The sequence below is a fragment of the Acomys russatus genome, chromosome 32, assembly GCF_903995435.1.
Source record: "Acomys russatus chromosome 32, mAcoRus1.1, whole genome shotgun sequence".
Lineage (NCBI taxonomy): Eukaryota > Metazoa > Chordata > Mammalia > Rodentia > Muridae > Acomys > Acomys russatus.
In genome coordinates, this window is record NC_067168.1 from 49,509,768 (window position 1) to 49,529,894 (window position 20,127).

At 44.2% G+C, this 20,127-nt stretch overlaps 3 protein-coding genes across 3 annotated transcripts; 2 read left to right on the forward strand and 1 right to left on the reverse strand.

Annotated features, from left to right (window-relative positions):
- The first annotated feature begins 1,506 nt into the window (after nt 1–1,506).
- Ccr2 (C-C motif chemokine receptor 2) lies at nt 1,507–6,379 on the forward strand. The gene is made up of 2 exons (XM_051140052.1): nt 1,507–1,678; nt 5,087–6,379. Exon 2 carries the CDS (start codon nt 5,098–5,100, stop codon nt 6,217–6,219), a length of 1,122 nt encoding a protein of 373 aa, XP_050996009.1. The 5' UTR covers nt 1,507–1,678; nt 5,087–5,097; the 3' UTR covers nt 6,220–6,379.
- LOC127184173 (keratin-associated protein 10-11-like) lies at nt 6,322–11,069 on the reverse strand. Its single transcript, XM_051140418.1, has 2 exons — nt 10,146–11,069; nt 6,322–6,366 (listed from the first exon to the last, which is right to left on the reverse strand). The coding sequence occupies exons 1-2, from the start codon at nt 11,067–11,069 to the stop codon at nt 6,322–6,324; spliced, it is 969 nt and encodes a 322-aa protein (XP_050996375.1).
- Nucleotides 11,070–16,618: 5,549 nt separating this feature from the next.
- On the forward strand, nt 16,619–19,579 carry LOC127183924 (C-C chemokine receptor type 5). The gene is made up of 2 exons (XM_051140054.1): nt 16,619–16,769; nt 18,214–19,579. Exon 2 carries the CDS (start codon nt 18,225–18,227, stop codon nt 19,287–19,289), a length of 1,065 nt encoding a protein of 354 aa, XP_050996011.1. The 5' UTR covers nt 16,619–16,769; nt 18,214–18,224; the 3' UTR covers nt 19,290–19,579.
- Nucleotides 19,580–20,127: the final 548 nt, after the last annotated feature.

Sequence of the window (20,127 nt, forward strand, 5' to 3'; positions counted from 1 at the left end):
TCAAACATATGGCTTTGGATTCCAACTTATATAGACACTTCAACAAAGAAAAGTAAATTTAAAGAAGTAATAACACAAAGAGAAAGGGAATTTACATCTTTATGGGTGGTAATTTGTGGGACAGTTGAAAAATGATAGCAAAAGACTAGTTTAGAAAATGTGTGCGTGTTGATTGCTCTGGTGTGATTTTCAGGCTGATAAAGACCTAACGCTGTCTTCAGTAGTTAGCCATTTCTCTCTAAGGTGGAAGGACACCTTTTGCCTTCAAAATGTGTGTGTTCTGCTTTTATGTAACAGGGAGGGCAGAGAGCTTTCTGAATCTGTAGCTTCTCACCAGCCACCAACAATATACCAAGAAATATGGCCAAGAGTCATGTTCTGAGGTAAACATGGGCTGCCTGCAAAAACACAGGGGCAGCAGCTTCCACTGCTGCCAGTCTCTAGACATTGGTCCTTCAGACCCTACTCGACTTTCTAGTCTCCAGAGTCAGATCTTTCTTCATCTCCCCAACGCTGTGTTTCTCCTTGTTTTCAAAATACCATGGCTAGAATCAGTGATCTGTACAGTATGAAGATGGAAGTGAAAAGTGGTCCTAACCAGGGGTCTTGATTACAGACGTGGATCTGTTCTAGACCAAGAAAAGAAAGTTTTCTAAGAAACACTGGAGACCCTACTGCTTAACAAAACCTGTTTTTGTTGCCAGCTTGCTGAAACCTGGAGAGGACTCGTGGTCCACACTGAGCGACCCTGCTGCTGCCATCACTTCCAGGGGCTGCGCTCCTCAGTATACTGCCCTCAGCAGCCTGGGTGCTTCCCCCTTCTCTCTTCTGGATGCCTACTGTACACCAGATTATTTATTCATGATCTGTTTTGTATCCATTTGCCCACCTAAGGCCTCAGAACTCTTCCTAACTGCCAGGTCTGCTGATTCTGCAGAATTCCAGAGGCCAGGTCAGATAACTCAGTCCAGGTTTGCAAAATATTCCTAAGTAGATGCTTTATTATGCAGATTTTGTTTTAAACAAAGTCTCTTTCAAAGAACTTACAATGATAACAATAACAGCTCCTCCTGCTAAGATCCTTAACACTAAAGATCACTAAGCATTTCCCTTTATTAGAAATCTGTATTTAAGTTAGATTTGTAACCAGATTCCAATTCTCTACACTCTGAAAGCAACACACAAGTCTCAGTGAAACATCTCTGCTTTTCCTTCATTATGACCAATGGCTTCCTTAGCATTTATTCTCTGGGAGCGATAAGTTCTACTGTACTTGGATCATTCTAATTAACACAGAGAGAAGAACAGGTAGTGGAAAAGCAATGAAAGACCTGTAAGGCAAAGAAGCCCAGAGTTGACATATACTAAAGCGGGGGGGGGGGACGGGACAGGGAGTGGCTGACTCACACTCACAATTGCAAAAACAAGATTTCACAATTAATCCTGTGGAGACCTCAGCCCAGCATATAACACTCCTGGCTGGAAAAGAAGAACTGCAAATCTTTGATATTTTTTTTTTCTTCAAATCTTTACCATCACTTGGCCTTCTATCTCCGCCTTCTCTTTCTGCAGGAAACTTTATTTCCTACTTCTGCACACCAAGTTTGTACCTCCAGATCTGAGGTTCTGTTGCTGAGAAGCCTGAGATACCAGTGCCACCAAAAAGAAGCCATTCCTGGTGAGTCATGATTTTTTCCACGAATTTATGAATTTTCAGCTCAAGCATCTCCAAGCTTAAGGTGCAGGATGCTAGGCAGACAGTCAGAGGGGCTGTACAGCCTGTGCACATGGACACAATGATCAAGATTTGAGGAGAAGAGAGAGGATAATGTGCACCAAGAAATGCTAGAAAGACCCTCGTGGCAGTGAGGAAATCAACGCATTGCTGGGTGGGACCATCCTTTTGGGATCAGGTGATTATAAAGGGACAGCAAAGGAAGGAAAGGCACTCTGCCTGGCCATCTTCTAGGCGCCCACAGACTTACTCTGTCCCTCTCAGCATGCAGAGGGATCAAATTTCTAGAATTTTAATCATGAAGTCTTTCACCTTTAGTCTATCTATGCCTTTTAAATTTGCCTTTTGTCTCATCATGAGGCCCACACAGGCTGAAAAGACACACCCATCCCCTCTCTCTCTTCCCTACAGCTCTGGGTGCTAGGTCTTGATGCCAAAAATGATACATAGGTCAGTACCTTTTAGTTACTTTGCTGAGTACTTGGTCTAGTAGCTGGGTTCTCTCAATGTGCCACAGTGTTAGATGAACGAGTGTTTGCTTAGTGTTTTCCATAATAGCTAGAACTTCAGAACAGACCAGGGCTTAGCACAGTGTAATTCTTCAGGGTCATGCTTCTTCTTTTTTTTTTTTTTTTTTACTTTCATCGAAGATCTCATCTAGTTTCTGTGGGCTAGTGATATGGTGATGTGAAATGCAAGCTTGTAAAATATGGCTATTACTGAAAGGATGGGGAAAGTGCTGTGCTATATAGGTGGATTAAAAATAAATTTGTAGTTGATATCAGGAAAAACAGTCTTAACATCAAGATTTAATAAGGTTACATCTTATAACCTTATAATTATTATAGACTTTTGTGCACTCTTTCAGTGAGCATTTGCTGTAACTCTTTTATCCAGATGAAATTATAAGAGTTGCGAATTAAAAACACTGCCACGCCCTAACCTCAGAGAGGTGTACGGTATGTAACAGATAGCATGATAAGGGTTACTTAGATTTCACAAGAGCAGAGTGATTAGTCAGAGGGTGCAGATTAGGCTTCACAAGAGAAGGGGAATTTGAGTAGGAGCCATTTTACGCCAAGAAACAAGCATGGGGTAAATTACTGAAGCATGGTTAAGGAAGCGGTGACTTTGGAGGAAATGAACGGAAGATGGTTGTGGCTGTGCACAGGACTGCGAATCTGAGAGCAGATCAACCACTATGAGGTCCCACCACATCCATGTCATGTGGCTACTTGGGATTTCAAGCTGAGGAGTGCGTATGCAGTGTCAACTGTCAGAGCAGAATGAGAGATGAGCTGTGGTGAAGAGAAGCTCGGTGTGGAGTGAGTAGCAGATAAGGCAAGAAACTAGCAGCTCACACAGGGCAGAGGGGATGACTTTGAAAAGGGTGTAGGGGTAGAACTCCCAGACACAGTCCTACCACAGAGCATCCATCTGCAGCGCATGCTGAGTCTTCATCACAGCAGCTTAGCGAGTTTCTATACAGGAAAACATGCCTGACTTTAAATTACATAGCTTTCACCTTAGAGGCAGGATTTTATGTTTGAGATTATTTTTATTTATTTATATGTGCAGATCTGTGTCAGTGAATGCCATGTGAGTTAAGCTGCCTGCAAAGATCAGAAGAGGGGATTGGAATTACCATGGGTGCTTGGAACTGAACTCAAATCATCTGCAAACCAGCAAGTACCCTTAGCTACTGAGTCATCTATCTAATCAGCTAAGCTGGAGGCAGGACTTGAATCCAACCTATTTGGTTCTGAAGGACAACTCTTAATTTTCTAAAGAGGAATGATTTGGAATACCAGACTTTGCTTCTTATACAATGTAATAGGTGATAATAACTAAGATAAAGACATCACAATTTGGCCGGCAAGATAGTTCCTTTGTCAAAGTACTTGTAAAAGCCTAGTGACCTGAGTTCGAATCCCTATAGCTCACATAGGAGTGAAAGAGCAGATTGCCCAGTGATCTCCAAACATGTGTGCCAGTGTATGTGTGTCCCCCTCATGTATAAGTCATACTGGATGCTAAATAAATGTTAGCTATGTGGACCAATTCATGAAGAGATACCATCAAACAGCAAAAATTAAAACTCTGATGTTTCAGAGAAGGTGGGACTTGCACACAGAGCCTTGGAAAACATAGGTATACAGGAGAGTCAAAATCCTGCGGTTAGCTGGCATAACGCAGCCAGTCTGAATCGGAAGAATTTTGGAGCAAGAATACAGAGACAAAAGGTAAAAGGGGTGTCAGAAAGACAAGTATAGTGGCTGGGACGCTTGATGAAGTGGGCATGAAGATGTTAACACACAGTCAGGTAGGAGTGTCCTAGAAGCTAAAAAAATGTATTTAAAAAGGTTTATACATTCATTTATTTTGTGTATTTGTGCCTACTTCAGTTTATGTGACTAACATGTGTGCAGGTGCCCATGGAGGTCAAGAAGAGGTGTTAGATTCCCTGAAACTGAAATGACAGGTAGTTATGGGCTCCCTGCTGTAGGTGCAGTAAACTAACTTGGGTTCTCTGCAAGAGCAGGAAGTGCCTCTGTCTGAGCCATCTTCAATCTCTTAAAAAGAGTTTTGAATGAAGAAGTTAATGCCCAATGAAAAGAATTTGGAACAAAGTTAAGGCATTTTAACATTGAATTGTCATTGCAACCTTGTCAAAAGAAGTGTGAGAGGGTGGTGGAGGCAAAAGTTGAGATTTCATCTTCAAGGAATAAATGGTGCAATTTATAATGTCTTATTTTCATTTTCAGATAAGAAGTCAGAAAGTGAGTCCTCTATGTGGCTTCTATACAATCTCTAGGTTTTTGGTTTATAGTCCAAAAAAGCACCAAGCTTATGCTAGACAAGTTAAAATAGGAGAAGGGGCCATCAGTGTCTCTTCTGTATCTCTTTTATTATGGAGGAGCCAGCCTAGAAGCCTTCTAGAGGACCCTACTTACATCTTATCATTCGCTGATGGGTTGTACGCCTGTGTTCACTACATGCAGAGAAGGTAGAAAATGCAGACATAGTTGCTGAGTTGACAAGGTGTGTCTGCTGTTAGGAATAAGAGAAAAGTGATGCACATATGATGTGAAGAAGACGACTATAAAGGAGAAATCAGACGGGACGTCAAATGACCCTTTCACAAGCGTTACCTAAGACCATCAGAAAGCATAGATCTTGACATTACAATTCATAACAGTACCAAAATTACAATTATGAAGCAGCAACAAAAAATAATTTATGGTTGGAGGTCACCACAACATGAGGAACTGGGATGCTGACAGAGTTTGCGCAAGGCTATTTGGATTAAGAAATTTGTGTTACAGATAATCATTTGTTCTCTGTCCACAGACTCCAGGGAAATGGAAGACAGTACTATGTTATCTCAGATCATCCATAACACACTATCAACATCTCATTCTCTATTTACAAGAAGTATCGAAGAGCTCGATGAAGAGGCCACCACACCTTACGACTACGATGATGGTGAGCCTTGTCACAAGCCCAGCGTGAAGCAATTTGGAGCCCGGATCCTGCCGCCACTCTACTCACTGGTATTCATCTTTGGTTTTGTGGGCAATATGTTGGTCATTCTCATCCTCATAAGCTGCAAAAAGCTGAGGAGCATGACTGATATCTACCTGTTCAACCTAGCCGTCTCTGACCTGCTCTTCCTGCTCACCCTCCCAATCTGGGCTCACTATGCTGCAAACGAGTGGGTCTTTGGGAATATAATGTGTAAACTCTTCACAGGGCTCTATCACATTGGTTATTTTGGTGGAATATTCTTCATCATCCTCCTGACGATTGATAGGTACTTGGCTATTGTCCATGCTGTGTTTGCTTTAAAGGCCAGGACAGTCACCTTTGGGGTGATGACAAGTGGAGTCACGTGGGTGGTAGCTGTGTTTGCATCTCTCCCAGGAATCATATTTACTAAATTCAAAAGAGAAGATTCTTATAATAACTGTGGTCCTTATTTTCCACTAATATGGAAGAATTTCCATACAATAATGAGGAATATCTTGAGCCTGATCCTGCCCCTGCTTGTCATGGTCATCTGCTACTCAGGAATCCTCCACACGCTGTTTCGTTGTAGGAACGAGAAGAAGAGGCACAGAGCTGTGAGGCTCATCTTCGCCATCATGATCGTCTACTTTCTCTTCTGGGCTCCGTACAACATTGTTCTCCTCCTGACAACCTTCCAGGAGTTCTTTGGACTGAGTAACTGTACGACTGGCAAGCACTTAGACCAGGCCATGCAGGTGACAGAGACTCTTGGGATGACACACTGCTGCATTAATCCTGTTATTTATGCCTTTGTTGGGGAGAAGTTCCGAAGGTATCTCTCCATATTCTTCAGAAAGCACATTGCCAAACGTCTGTGCAAACAATGCCCAGTTTTCTATAGGGAGACAGCAGATAGAGTGAGCTCAACATTCACCCCTTCCACTGGGGAGCAAGAAGTCTCAGTCGGGTTGTAAAGCAAGCAGGAGTTTGCTTTATTTTTTTTTTTTAAAGCAGGGGAGGAAGGAGCAGTTTGTATATAGGAATAAATCTCAAAGACAGTGATTCTCGCCTTTTGGTCATGAAGCCTTTGGGTCGTCAAGTGCACCTCTCACAAGGGTTACCTAAGAACATCAGAAAACACAAATTGTTACATTACAATTCATAACAGTATCCAAATTAGTTATGAAATGGCAACAAAAATATTTTTATGGTTGGGGGTCACCGCAACATAAGGAACTGTATTACAGGACCACAGCATTAGGAAAGTTGAGAACCACTGCTCAAAAAATGTATTGAAGACTAAAGAGCTTTAAATCAGGTGTCCAGAGCCTTAGGGTCATGCCAAGACTGAACCATCTCTCTTCTTGTATATGTAACGCATGCTCAGGAAATACCCTAGAATAATTATTGGTACAGTCTTCAGCTTTGCAGTGAACTCATCTCTGTCCCTAGGAAGAGCCTCACTGCCTTGTGATAATACTATTTTACCAATTTTCACCATGCTTTTCCTTGTGTCTAACAAGAAAGGAGTGGAAGAAGCATGTCAGGACTGAGTGAGGAGGAGGAGGAAGTGACAAGCATTCTTGATCCAGATGAAGATGAAAGTGAGCAGGGGCCTTTTCATTTGGAACGAAATGTCCTGGTCTTTGACTTCATCTCCGACCTGCATTTAATTCTGAAGGCTTTATCAGGTTGTGAGAAGTCTAGGAACTGCAATAGCTTGTGGGGAACTTCACTTGAGTTCCATGATCCTTTTATACATAACTGCAAGACACATTTTTGGCTTGGTTATTTTTATCTATGACAACATGGAAGATCTTTTCAATATCACACCTCTTTGTTTACTTGTTTCTCAAGTCACAGCTCCTTACCTGATAAAATTATTGTTTATAAAATATGCATCATTAGTGATTAGCCTAAAGATAATAAAGGCTCTTGTTTGATCTTTCCAGGGAGAGCCTAAGGCTGGAGGTAGTGAGTTACCAAGCATGAGGAGAAAAGCCAGCCCCTCCACAAGGCACAGAGGGCTCTAGCAAACAGACAGGGATCTCTGGGGCAACAGCAGGGAAGTGTTTAGAGCCACATGGAATCAGAAGCAAAATGGATGTGTCAGCACTGAGAAGGAGCTGCTGTCTGCATGTAAACTGGCCATATTGTTGCTGATATTTCCTGCGTCCCCATGCCCTCTACACCTGCCTCTTTCCCCACGGTCTTTATCTCTTAACATCCATACTTCAAAACTCAGTGGGCTTGGGGAAAGTGTCTATAAAACAGCCAAACATTAACTCTTGGATAATCCCAGGTGAGAAAAAGCACTGGGTATAGGTTGTGGACAAAGAAAGGGCTGGATATACCAGGGACAGAAGCCCTTGATTTGGAAATAATCCTTCTACCATGAGAACATATCTAAACTGCCAAGCAGGGTAAGCCTGATACAAAAATTATAGATGAATTAGGAAGAAACATGTCATCGATTATCTCCAGAGCCTTGTCTCTGGGTACAAGCATAATTCAAAGATTTAACATAAATAGAAAAAATAAAACAAGACTTGAAACTTTAACATATATATGATGAAACACCTCTGTGAGAATTCCTACCTTCCAAGCTTGAAAATATTGGATTAGTTAGAGAGAAAATTCTGGCTTTGAACAAATGGACTGACATAGACAGCTCTGGGTTGCCAGGAACTTAGGGTTTGGGGTCTGTAGGTTTACCCAGTGATGGTGACTTAGACTCCAAGCCATCTGGATCCTAGTGCATGCTGTGCAGGTGCCATATCAGCCATATGCTTGCTCTCTTGGGCTCGTTTTCGTCAATTTCCTTTGCATCTTTCCTTGTAGATGTGCTATTGGTGACAGATTATCCTTTGAGTGAGTGGGAACTCCTAGCTCTAGTCATCTTCTAAACAAAGCTTTAAAAGTGAATTTACAAGAGGCAGAGGTTAGAGAAGCCCCTTCCCATAAGAGCAGGAGCGCTTTTCCCTGTCCACTGGTGCAATTCTTACCTGACAGAAGCAAAACACAAAGGAGCAGACAACCTGGGAGCTGAAAGTCATGGTGTTTTGGCTCTGCTACCCCATGATGAGAAAAAGTTTCTGAAAGAAGTAGGGGATGAGATTATCACCTGAAGATATCCTACTCGTTTTATTTTAATGGTGATGAGATGTAAATTGTTTTCAAAACTATTATTTAGAAAATAAATCATGCTCTATCATATTACTAGAAATATTAAAAAAAAAAAAACCAACAAGCATGTATTTGGTTATTCCAGTGTGGGTTACTGTTTCGTTCACAACTATACATGTCTTCCCCTGACTTCACCAGTCCATGTACCTGGGTATTGATGGAGGGGTATGATTTTCAGCTTTCATACAAGGCTACACACCTTTCTGCAGCTAGTCTAATAGAAGATAAACACAGATGACATCCACCTTGTCCAATTATAGCCTCAGCATGACTGAGATGAGCCTCTTTTCAACAAACTGTAGCCTTGTATCTCAGTGAGTGAGAAGATATGAGGAGAGAAGCTGGGACCCAGCCAGGAAGAAGAGGAGTAAGAAGTTCGTGTCCACTATGACAAGCCACTGGGTGGGAGGCTGATGGGTTACGTGCAATGCTGACTAATACACACGAGAGATGATGTTTTTAAAAATTTGTTTCTCTACTGTGGGATGGAGTATGACAAGCAGCCTGGGGTCTAAAGATTGGGTGGGTAAGGTGAAAACGGTATCACTGTCATGCCTTTCATGTCTTTTATACCTTGCAGCTCAGGGCCCCATAGACAGGCAATGGGTGCAGAGGGCTCAGATATGATCACATAAACACAGGGAAAGTCCAGAGATGGGGATGGCCACGGATCACAATATGAACATATACAGTAGGATTTTTGGGGCTTTTGGGTTTTTTTGTTTGGTTGGTTGGTTTTGTTTTGTTTTGTTTGGCACAGAATAAACTGCCCTGTAGGCGTTGCCTGCTCTGTATTTCCAGAGGAGGGCTCTAAAGTCATCTGAGGGTAATCTTTGAGTGGACAATTGGAGGAAAGTGCAAATAAAGGGAAGAAAGGCCACCATACCAAAGGATGGGTGGTTTTTTTTTTTTTTTTAAAGCAGTTTTGGTGGAATTGTAGGCTTGGCACTGTTCATAAACAGCCTTCGGCCTATGCTATCAAAATAGCTGGAGAGGCTGAACATATGCAGAGCGGCGTGCAGCTGTTTGCAAGGACTCCATTAAAACCTGTCCTTCTCCTGCTTTTACCCCATTTGCCTCAAATGAGATTATTCAGCAAGTTTGACTGCCCAGGTATCTCTAAGGAAACATATCACAGGAGACGAAGAGTCTGGGCTGGGATTCGGCAAGACAGCTCAGGGTAGGGTGAGAGAGACCACACTAGGGTTAGGAAGTGACCAACAGAAGCTGCAATGTGTTGAGATATGGACTTCGGCATAGTGTCTTAGTCACTGTTTTACTGCTGTGAAGAGGCGCCATGACCACTGCAACTCTTATAAAGGAAACCATTTAATTGGGGCGTGCTTGCATTTTCAGAGGTTTAGTCCACTGTCGTCATGACAGGGAGCATGGCAGCATGCAGACACACTGCAGGAGAGCACAGCAATGTGCAGACACACTGCTGGAGGGCACGGCAGCGTGCAGACACACTGCTGGAGGGCACGGCGGTGTGCAGACACAGTGCTGGAGGGCACGGCGGCGTGCTGACACAGTGCTGGAGGGCACGGTGGCATGCAGACACAGTGCTGGAGAGCACGGCGGCGTGCTGACACAGTGCTGGAGGGCACGGCGGCGTGCTGACAGACTGCTGGAGGGCACGGCGGCGTGCTGACACAGTGCTGGAGGGCACGGCGGCGTGCTGACACAGTGCTGGAGGGCACGGTGGCATGCAGACACAGTGCTGGAGAGCACGGCGGCGTGCAGACACAGTGCTGGAGGGCACGGCAGCGTGCTGACACAGTGCTGGAGAGCACGGCGGCGTGCTGACACACTGCTGGAGGGCACGGCGGCGTGCTGACACAGTGCTGGAGGGCACGGCGGCGTGCAGACACAGTGCTGGAGGGCACGGCGGCGTGCAGACACAGTGCTGGAGGGCACGGCGGCGTGCAGACACACTGCTGGAGGGCACGGCGGCGTGCAGACACAGTGCTGGAGGGCACGGCGGCGTGCTGACACACTGCTGGAGGGCACGGCGGCGTGCGGACACACTGCTGGAGGGCACGGCGGCGTGCTGACACACTGCTGGAGGGCACGGCAGCGTGCGGACACACTGCTGGAGGGCACGGCGGTGTGCGGACACAGTGCTGGAGGGCACGGCGGCGTGCAGACACAGTGCTGGAGGGCACGGCGGCGTGCAGACACACTGCTGGAGGGCACGGCGGCATGCGGACACAGTGCTGGAGGGCACGGCGGCGTGCTGACACACTGCTGGAGGGCACGGCGGCGTGCGGACACACTGCTGGAGGGCACGGCAGCGTGCGGACACAGTGCTGGAGGGCACGGCGGCGTGCAGACACACTGCTGGAGGGCACGGCGGCATGCGGACACAGTGCTGGAGGGCACGGCGGCGTGCTGACACACTGCTGGAGGGCACGGCGGCGTGCGGACACACTGCTGGAGGGCACGGCGGTGTGCGGACACAGTGCTGGAGGGCACGGCGGTGTGCGGACACAGTGCTGGAGGGCACGGCGGTGTGCAGACACAGTGCTGGAGGGCACGGCGGCGTGCAGACACAGTGCTGGAGGGCACGGCGGTGTGCGGACACAGTGCTGGAGGGCACGGCGGCGTGCTGACAGACTGCTGGAGGGCACGGCGGCATGCGGACACAGTGCTGGAGGGCACGGCGGCGTGCAGACACAGTGCTGGAGGGCACGGCGGCGTGCGGACACAGTGCTGGAGGGCACGGCGGCGTGCAGACACAGTGCTGGAGAAGTACTGAGAGCTCTATATCCAAATCCACAGACAGTAGGAAGAGCAATACACGGCCTGGCTTGGGCCCTTGAAACCACAAAGCCCACCACTAGTGACACACTTCCTCCAACGAAGCCACACCTCCTAATCCTTTCAAATAGTACCACTCCCTGTGACCAAGCATTCACATCTGTGAGCCTATGGGAAGCCATTCTTACTCAAACCACACACATATTATCTGTAACTGTGAGGAGATTCTGGTGTGGTGTGGTGTGGTATATGATGTGTGCATGTACGTGTTTATATAAATCAAGACTGGTATCCCTGCTGGCCCCAGCAGAAAGGTTTGTGTCACATCAACTTGGCAATTCATAAGCAAAGGTCAGAGAATCTAGTAAGGCTTTGGTTCATTGACCGTGACTACTGAGACAGAAAAGGCAGAACCCATACCTGCTTTAGTCACAGCCTCTCAGAATCCAACTGAATCAAAAGACCAATTGAACTTTATTCAAGAGAAAGGAAATTACTTCATTTTTGCACATAGATTACAGAGAGAAGAGCAAGCCTCTGGGCGGCCTACAGATGGGATGAGGAGTCAGTGGGGGAGGAGGGAGTTGGGCACCAGGGTCAGGGGAATCGTGGAGCTCTGACTGACTAGCAATCTGGTGCATCCTTATTTATACAACTTTCAGAGAACAAAGACAGACTAATGATTACCCAAGAAGTACAGATTATGTGTTTGATTTTTTTTTTCATAACATGTCCAGGGTTACAAGTTCATTTATACTTAGAAAATATTAACAGAACAGATTTTATCCTTATTATCCGCCTTGTTACTCCAATGTAAAGAATCTAAAGACTGTCTCCTCTGAGCAGACACACTCAGTATCTGATGGCCTGATTTTAGGCTGGCAGTGTGTGCAGTTATAAAGCACCCCAGACAAACAGAAAATGTCTGAACCACTCTTTTTGTGAACAGCAAATGCTGATATCTAACTGTGTGCTTCATCATCTACTCTACGAGGTAGGAAACGTTTGTTTTTGTCGATCGATCTTGTTAACTGAGTTTTATTCCTCTAGGGATTTACCCTGTATGACCTCCTACCTTTAAACTGCATTTTCAGAGACCTCTAAGCCTATAATAAAAAGAGATTTATTCTCCTGGCCAGTCAGGGTTTGTCTCTGTTTACTCTGTACCAACTACACTGCTTGAATTTTCTTGGGAGCAGACATCCCATGACGACTCCTGGAGTGATGGCCTCATCTAGCTATGTGCTTATCTGTGCTTAGTGATCTCCAGGGCATAAGGAAGACTTCCAAATAGTGGCCAAATGAAGTTAATTTTAGGATTTTTTTTCCTAAAAAGACTCAGACATAATTTTCTCAGGAAAAGACAGAAACTGAATCATAAAGCAGAAAGTCCCCAGGAATGCAACACGCAGAGACCAAACCCAACAATTATGGATGGAAGGACAGCATTTGCAGCACAGCTGCTCAGCTTTGCTGGAACTGTGCCAAGCAATTGTGCATGCCTTCATGACCCGCCATTTCCAGTGAAGATGGCTGTGCCACCCTGTTCAGATGGCTGGTTTCCCTGCGAAGACCTGTGGTTTAAGGAGTGCAGCCCCCATTTTTAATGCGATTCTCTCAGAGCCCCACCAAGCTCTGAGGGGAAGGGCCTCACTAACCCTGTCCTCCCCTAATGGCTACTTATGCAGTATTAGGAGGAGTTGGTGAACAGCACAGGGATGGTTCTGGTTCTGCCACTTCTTAATAAAGCCCAGGAGGGGTGTCAAACCTCAAGTGTCAGTGGTTTCTTCTACGACAGTGAAATGCTTAACACTTCTTGTCCTCAGCTTTAGGTTATAGTTTCCAGGTCTAGAGTGATCAGAAAAGTCTTACATAATATCCTGTTATGCATAGAGCTACAGGTGTGATCTGAGACACTCAAGGTGGCAGTGGCATGTTGTAAGCCTTAAATGGTACTTAGAGCCTGATATCATCCCAAGATTGCCTTAGACAATGTCTTAGCATTGTTCTAAAGTAAGGATTCCAAATACATTGGGCAGAGTCCCACACTGAGCTAAGTGGTTTATGGTGTGTCTAGACTTACATACAGCAGACACCCTCTGGGTGTTTACATGGCTTGATGTGTTTACAGGCTGGGAGAGGCTTATATTTTCCATTACAAATATCTGGAGAACAAAGATGGAGGTGTGAAAATAGCGTTGTACCTCCCAATTGCATTTTCCATGACAGGAGTGTGAGGCAGAAGGTAAAAAGGCTGGGAGCCATTGAACCCAAGCATTATTGCTGAGGCACATGGGTGACAGTGTGTGACATCACAAGGTAGTAAGTAGAATTTTCTTATTCTCATAAGGACTGTGAGGAGTCTCTGGCTACTCTAATAAAAAGGTAGCGCCTTGTAAGAACTAGACTTTCTTCTTGACAGGACAAAAGAACATCGACAATAACAATTAGTAAGGTGATTATTCCGTTTAGTAAATTACAGAAAAGACACTATCTGCTCAGTAGATGGCAGCTCAAGTTGTGGTGTGGAGCAAAAGACACCAGGCAGAAGGAAGGTAGCATAAGAAATTCTCTGTTTATGACGTTAAAAGCTACATGATCTATATAAGGTCAGAGTGACCCTTACCCTCCAGGCAGGATGGGGGACACCTTCCTGGGACATATGGAAGATATATTCCTTATCACCAAATCTTGATGGTGGTCTTATAAATCCATGCAAATCAGAGCTGATAAGACTATATGACTGAAATATAGGACCTCAATTAAAACTTCAAATAAAGAAATAAATTCACAATAAGAATATTTTTTGAGACAAGGTCTCACTGTTTATCCCTAGCTGGCCCAGAACTTACTGTGGAGCCTGGGCTGGCCTCATACTCAAAGAACGCTAGAATTAAAGATAAACCCCCACTATGCCCAGACCTTCAAAACGTTTAATAGTACAAGGAAATAACTTGCTACAGTATTGAGGAAAATGGTCCAGACAAAACAAACAAAACAGAAAACCCAGAAGCTGGAGGAATTTATGTGTGAAAACAATTTAAAAGGGCTCATGGGAAAGAGCTAAGATTAACATGTGTTTTTAAAAGGGCTAGTTTTTAAATTTTAGAATGTGGCTATTTTTTTCTTATTTTTGTTTTCCACCACTTCATATTAGAAGCATATTTTATAAATAGACATTTGTCTGTATGTGGTGCATGCATGTGTATGTGGGTTTGTGCACCTGTGTGTGGACGTGTGGCGACCAGAGCTCAGCATCAGATGCCGTCCTCTATAGTCCTCACCTTCACTACTTGTTAGGCTGGCTGGCCAGTGGTTCCCGGGGATCCTCCTGTCCCTGTCCCTCAGGACTGGGACTCCAGGCATGTACGGACGCATTTGACCTCTTGCTTTTCTTTTTGTTGAATCTGAACACTGGGGATCCAAACTCGGGCCCTCATACTTCCACAGGAAGCACTTTACCCACAGAGCTGTCTCTCTAACCTGGATATTTGCTCATTTGTTGTTTTCACAGCCCATCTTCCTACTGATAAGGATTTAGGATGAAGTTGCTGTGCTCTTGTAGGTGGTCCCTTGAACTCACAGGGGAAGATTAGCATCTCCATATTTGCTGAAGATACTCTGAATATTGGTCCAGGTATGTTGTTGGCAATGAGAGCAAAGCAAGGATAGGGACACTAATACAATGACTAGGGATGAAGAATTTGCTTAAAGATGCATTGATGTCCCAAAGGGAGAGCTGGCTTAAGATACTGCACATGGACATTGAATCTAGAGGGATCATTTCTCTGTGGGAGTCTAAGGACAGCATATATGAGAACTAGGTCACGGCAACCTGGGAGGGACAAAGTAGTAAGCGAAGCGGAGACCAAAATCCAAGCTGCAGGACAGTGTGCTTGTGTTGCAATGCATATAAAATGTAAAGTTCATTTGTTAGTAAAGACTTCCCCATGGGTCCACAGTTCCTCGCTTCCTTGTGCATATTTGGAACTCACCTCTGGACCAGGCATTTAGCAGAGGGTAAAAGCTTGCTCAGCTTGGCTTCTTCCATTTATTCTTTTACACATCTGCTAGCACATGACTGACTGGACAGGCAACGGAGTTTCAGAGGTGTAGTATCTTGCCAAGGCCACTAGAGGCGGGGTTTGAGTGACTTGGAGCAGGCAGAGCTGCTCCACACTGCCCTCTGGAGGTGAGCTACCTCAGCCCTAGCTCTACATGGTAACACTCAGAATCAATAGCATTCATAGAGAGAACTATAACATCTGTCTAGCAGCACTGGCGAGGTCCACGTCACAGAATGATTTGAGGATTTTAAGTTGTGTTTGTTTTGGAAAGATCACTGGGTGTGAGATGGTGAGATGGGGGGGAGATGGTGTGGCTTATCTCTATGCTTGCTATGAGGGCATGCCTGTTACTGCTGCTACCAAACTCACGTCTGAATACTTCTTACATGGAAAATTAATCCCTAGGAGACACAAACTGGAAAAAAGAAAGTAGGTTTTATTGAGGACCCCAGTCACCCAGAAGGAAGTAAACTTACATCTCAACTCCCCATTTCCAAGTCTTTGGGGGAAATGGGACTATTTATGTGAGAGCAGAAATCAGGTCTATGTGTAGAATCAGTAGTCCCAAGAACTTGAGTTAGACAATCCTGCATTGGCGGAGCTGTTAGTCTTACCTTGAAGACAAGATACAGAGAGAAGGCCGTATCTTGAGAAAGAGGAGTAATGATAAAGCAAGATGGCTGCTCTTATTCACCCTAACATACTGGCTGCAGAAGCCTAGGTTGGGTCCATGTGCAAAGCTGTAATTTTGCTGTTGTTGGAGTGAGAAACTCTGTTACCTCCAAATCTGGCATAGAATAGGCCCTCATAAATGACTACTTGCTACCAGATAGGTGGGGGGACTGAGAAATATGTTTAGTTCCCAGGAAAATGTGTACTAAACCCTTTTGACAACCAGTTGTTTTAGTTCACACCAAACAGTCATACAGAGCAGTAAAACTGTGTATGAGACGAGGAGGGGAAGATGAGTAAAAGAAGGAGCGAGGTTGTCGTGTGGACTAGACCTCCTATCTGACTTTACATTGGCTGGAGTTTCCTTTATCCAGGAGAGCGATGAGGAGAACAGTGCTGCTGCCTTTGGCTTTACCAGTGAGAAGCAGAGATGCTGTGTGCATTGTTCGTCTCTTGGACAGTGACTGCCTTGATCCCAATGTGGGCCTTGGGTACAGGATGTAAGTGTTCTTCTGGCGTTGATGCCCTTTAATTTCTTCTAATTTCTAATAAACTGTGTATTTGGATGAGCAGAAAACATAAGTAAAATAATGAGGTAAACTCCTCAATGGACTTTCAGACAGACTGCCTTCTATTTTCTGCTTTAAACGCAACTTTAAAGAAAAAGAAGAACTGATCTGACACCTCCACCCTGAACACTACGTAATGCCCTTTCTCATTAAACTCCACCCCCTCTGAAAGAGACTGTGTTTCTTACTTTATACCATCTTTAAGTTTGATTTGTACAGCTCCTTTGGCCAGACGAGGTGAGACATCCGCTCCCACTACAAGAAACTCTGGTAAGTCACCTCTCAGCCCTTGGAAGGTTAGTTAGCTCCACTTCTGTGATGAGTAAAAGCTTTGACAGGAAACCCTGAGAGAACATCTGTCTGCACCAGGTGCTCACAGAATTATCTGAAAACATAATCTTCAAGATACAGGAAAGGTAAACCGTAGGATGTGCTTCAGCATGTGATGTCTCCAAATGTATACAACATGAGTATTAATGAAATATTTTAAAGAGACAGTAATTTTTTTTAGCAAGAAGAGTTCTTTCCTCTTAAAAAAATAGCTTATAGAGCAATGGAACTGGCTGAAATTTTATTCTATAATCATTATCTTCAGCTGAGAAGAAGTGAAACCTTGCCATGGGTCAGTTAGAACATTTGTGTGCCAGAAGCTCTAAGTCTCTTGTGCTCTTTTCTTGCCTTGCTCTGCCTGTCTCCCAGAAAATAGGGAAACCTAAAAATTGTCTAAGTTCATATTAAATCACAGGTATCAAAGTTTCTATGGCACACTCAGTAAAGCATTCTTGTTCTGGCTCAGCACTAGAAGATGAGATTTTGGGAGGGTGCTTCTTTCGACTGCCTAAATGGGAGGTATGAATAGCCTTAGAGTCAAGGAGAGAAAATTCTCAAGTAAAGCAGTGAAACTTAGGACAAGCCAGCTGATTGCAGAGACTGAACACTGAGCTAGTTAGCCTGTATGATATTAGCCATGGAGATGGATTGTTTCTTCTGTTTATATGAGAGCGCTTGGTGGTGGCAACTTAGGAAGTAGAAATAACCTCAGAGAAAAACTTAGGATGGCCTACTTTAATAACTGGTGTTAGATTCTATAGCACCGTTGGAATACTTGGATATTAGCCCATTTCATCCTGACTACAGAGAGGGACCATGTTACTTTTAAAAACTTATTAGTTACCAATGACTGACAGGCACCAACTCAGTTAAGGGCTCATGCTGCCCGAATTCAAACTCAGTTACTTCCTGGTGGTGTGGTTTTGTGTTAACTTATCTTTTTTTTTCTGTACTTAGGGGGCTTTTTGTCTAGAAATATGTGAACAATGTTACTTGCCCAACAGCTAATTCAACTATGAGTGAATGAGTAAGAAGCTTAGAACAGTGATTAGTACCTAGTGTTCATCCTTACTGGCACTTGTGTGAAACCTACTATTTACGGGTAAATGCCTAGAAACAGCATCTTCAATAGAGATGGTCTTAACCCTGTGAGCTACATGGTGCCTAACTCAGTTTCAGATTAATTCACCCCACGTTGATATGGAAAGCAAAATTTTATTTTGTGAAATGCATCTTTGGTGAATTTCAGCTCATCTGATGATGGGAAAACTAAATGTATAAACCTATGCCTCAAAGACCTACTAAGTTACAAAACAATCTGTAATTATGTTAGGCCAATAACTGCTTTAAACTGTGTTAAGCATTGTCTTTTATTTGTCCATAGGTTCTTGCAGGATGAATATGCAAGTGACAAGCCCCACTTATGCCTACTACACTGATTACGATACAGTAGCACTCTGCCAGAAAACCAACGTGAAACAAATTGCAGCCCAGCTCCTGCCACCACTCTACTCACTGGTATTCATCTTTGGTTTTGTGGGCAATATGTTGGTCTTCCTCATCTTGATAAGCTGCAAAAAGCTGAAGAGCATGACTGATATCTACCTGTTCAACCTAGCCGTCTCTGACCTGCTCTTCCTACTCACCCTCCCAATCTGGGCTCACTATGCTGCAAACGAGTGGGTCTTTGGGAATATAATGTGTAAACTCTTCACAGGGCTCTATCACATTGGTTATTTTGGTGGAATATTCTTCATCATCCTCCTGACGATTGATAGGTACTTGGCTATTGTCCATGCTGTGTTTGCTTTAAAGGCCAGGACAGTCACCTTTGGGGTGATGACAAGTGGAGTCACATGGGTGGTAGCTGTGTTTGCCTCTCTCCCAGAGATAATCCTTACCAGATCTCAAAAAGAAGGTGTTCATTACACATGCAGTCCTCATTTTCCATACACCCAATATTATTTCTGGAAAAGTTTCCAAACATTGAAGATGGTCATCTTGAGCCTGGTCCTGCCCCTGCTTGTCATGGTCATCTGCTACTCAGGAATCCTCCACACGCTGTTTCGCTGTAGGAACGAGAAGAAGAGGCACAGGGCTGTGAGGCTCATCTTCGCCATCATGATCGTCTACTTTCTCTTCTGGGCTCCGTACAACATTGTTCTCCTCCTGACAACCTTCCAGGAGTTCTTCGGACTGAATAATTGCAGTAGTTCTAATAGACTAGACCAGGCCATGCAGGTGACAGAGACTCTTGGAATGACACACTGCTGCATCAACCCTGTTGTCTATGCCTTTGTTGGGGAGAAGTTCCGGAATTATCTCTCAGTGTTCTTCCACAAACACATTGTCAAGCGCTTTTGCAGACACTGTTCAATTTTCCAGCAACACAATCCTGATCGTGTAAACTCAGTCTATACCCGATCCACAGGAGAACAGGAAGTTTCTACTGGCTTATGACCTGGGCTGAGTTTTGTGTTTCACTTAGTTTTTCTATGTAGCTTGGGAGTAGGGTTGAGTCCTTTAAGAAAGGAAATTAGTTTCATACAGGACCTAAGATACATGCATGTTTCTAATATTTATTTTGGATAGACTGGGTCTTTTAAAACTGATCGGTTTTATAAAGCCAAATGAGAATGTATTGATGAGATAGCAATCCCTGGCCTCATTCCTATTTACCCCCAGTTATTGGCAAACTCTTCTTTTGCCACAAAAGTTCACTATAGAAAAAAGCGGGATTTTTTTTTTTTTTTTTTTTTTTGAGCTTGACTATCTGAACAGAAATAACAACATCAATCGAGAATTCCTTGTACAGTTTTTCCCTATACAAGGAAAAATTCAGGTTATAAATGTACTTAAAACAGGTCTATGTCTTTTCTTAAGAAAAGATGAGGGTGTGACTTGTTAGGAAATAGATAACTAAGCTACATAAATTAGTTCCAGAGACTTGTATGATCAGGTAAGTGCTCTGTGGCCTGGGAGGGCTGGGAACAGGTCTTCATAAGAAGAAATTTTAAATAGGTCATATGTTAGAAAATGAGAGGGAAACCATTCTTTGGCTGGCATGACTGCATGAGCAAAGCAAATGTGTTGCTGTGGCTAGTTGAAAACGGCATGGAGAGAAAGATCCTAAGGCACCATGTCAGCATTGCTTCTTCAAAGTTCTGGGCAGGATGGGGAGGACCAGGACAGCTTGGTACGAAGCTTACTCCATGGCTAAGAGTGTGCTAGCAATGGTGAGCACTTAGGGCAAAGCAGATCAGCAGCAGTAAGGTCAGGGTGAAGATCAAGTCACCTG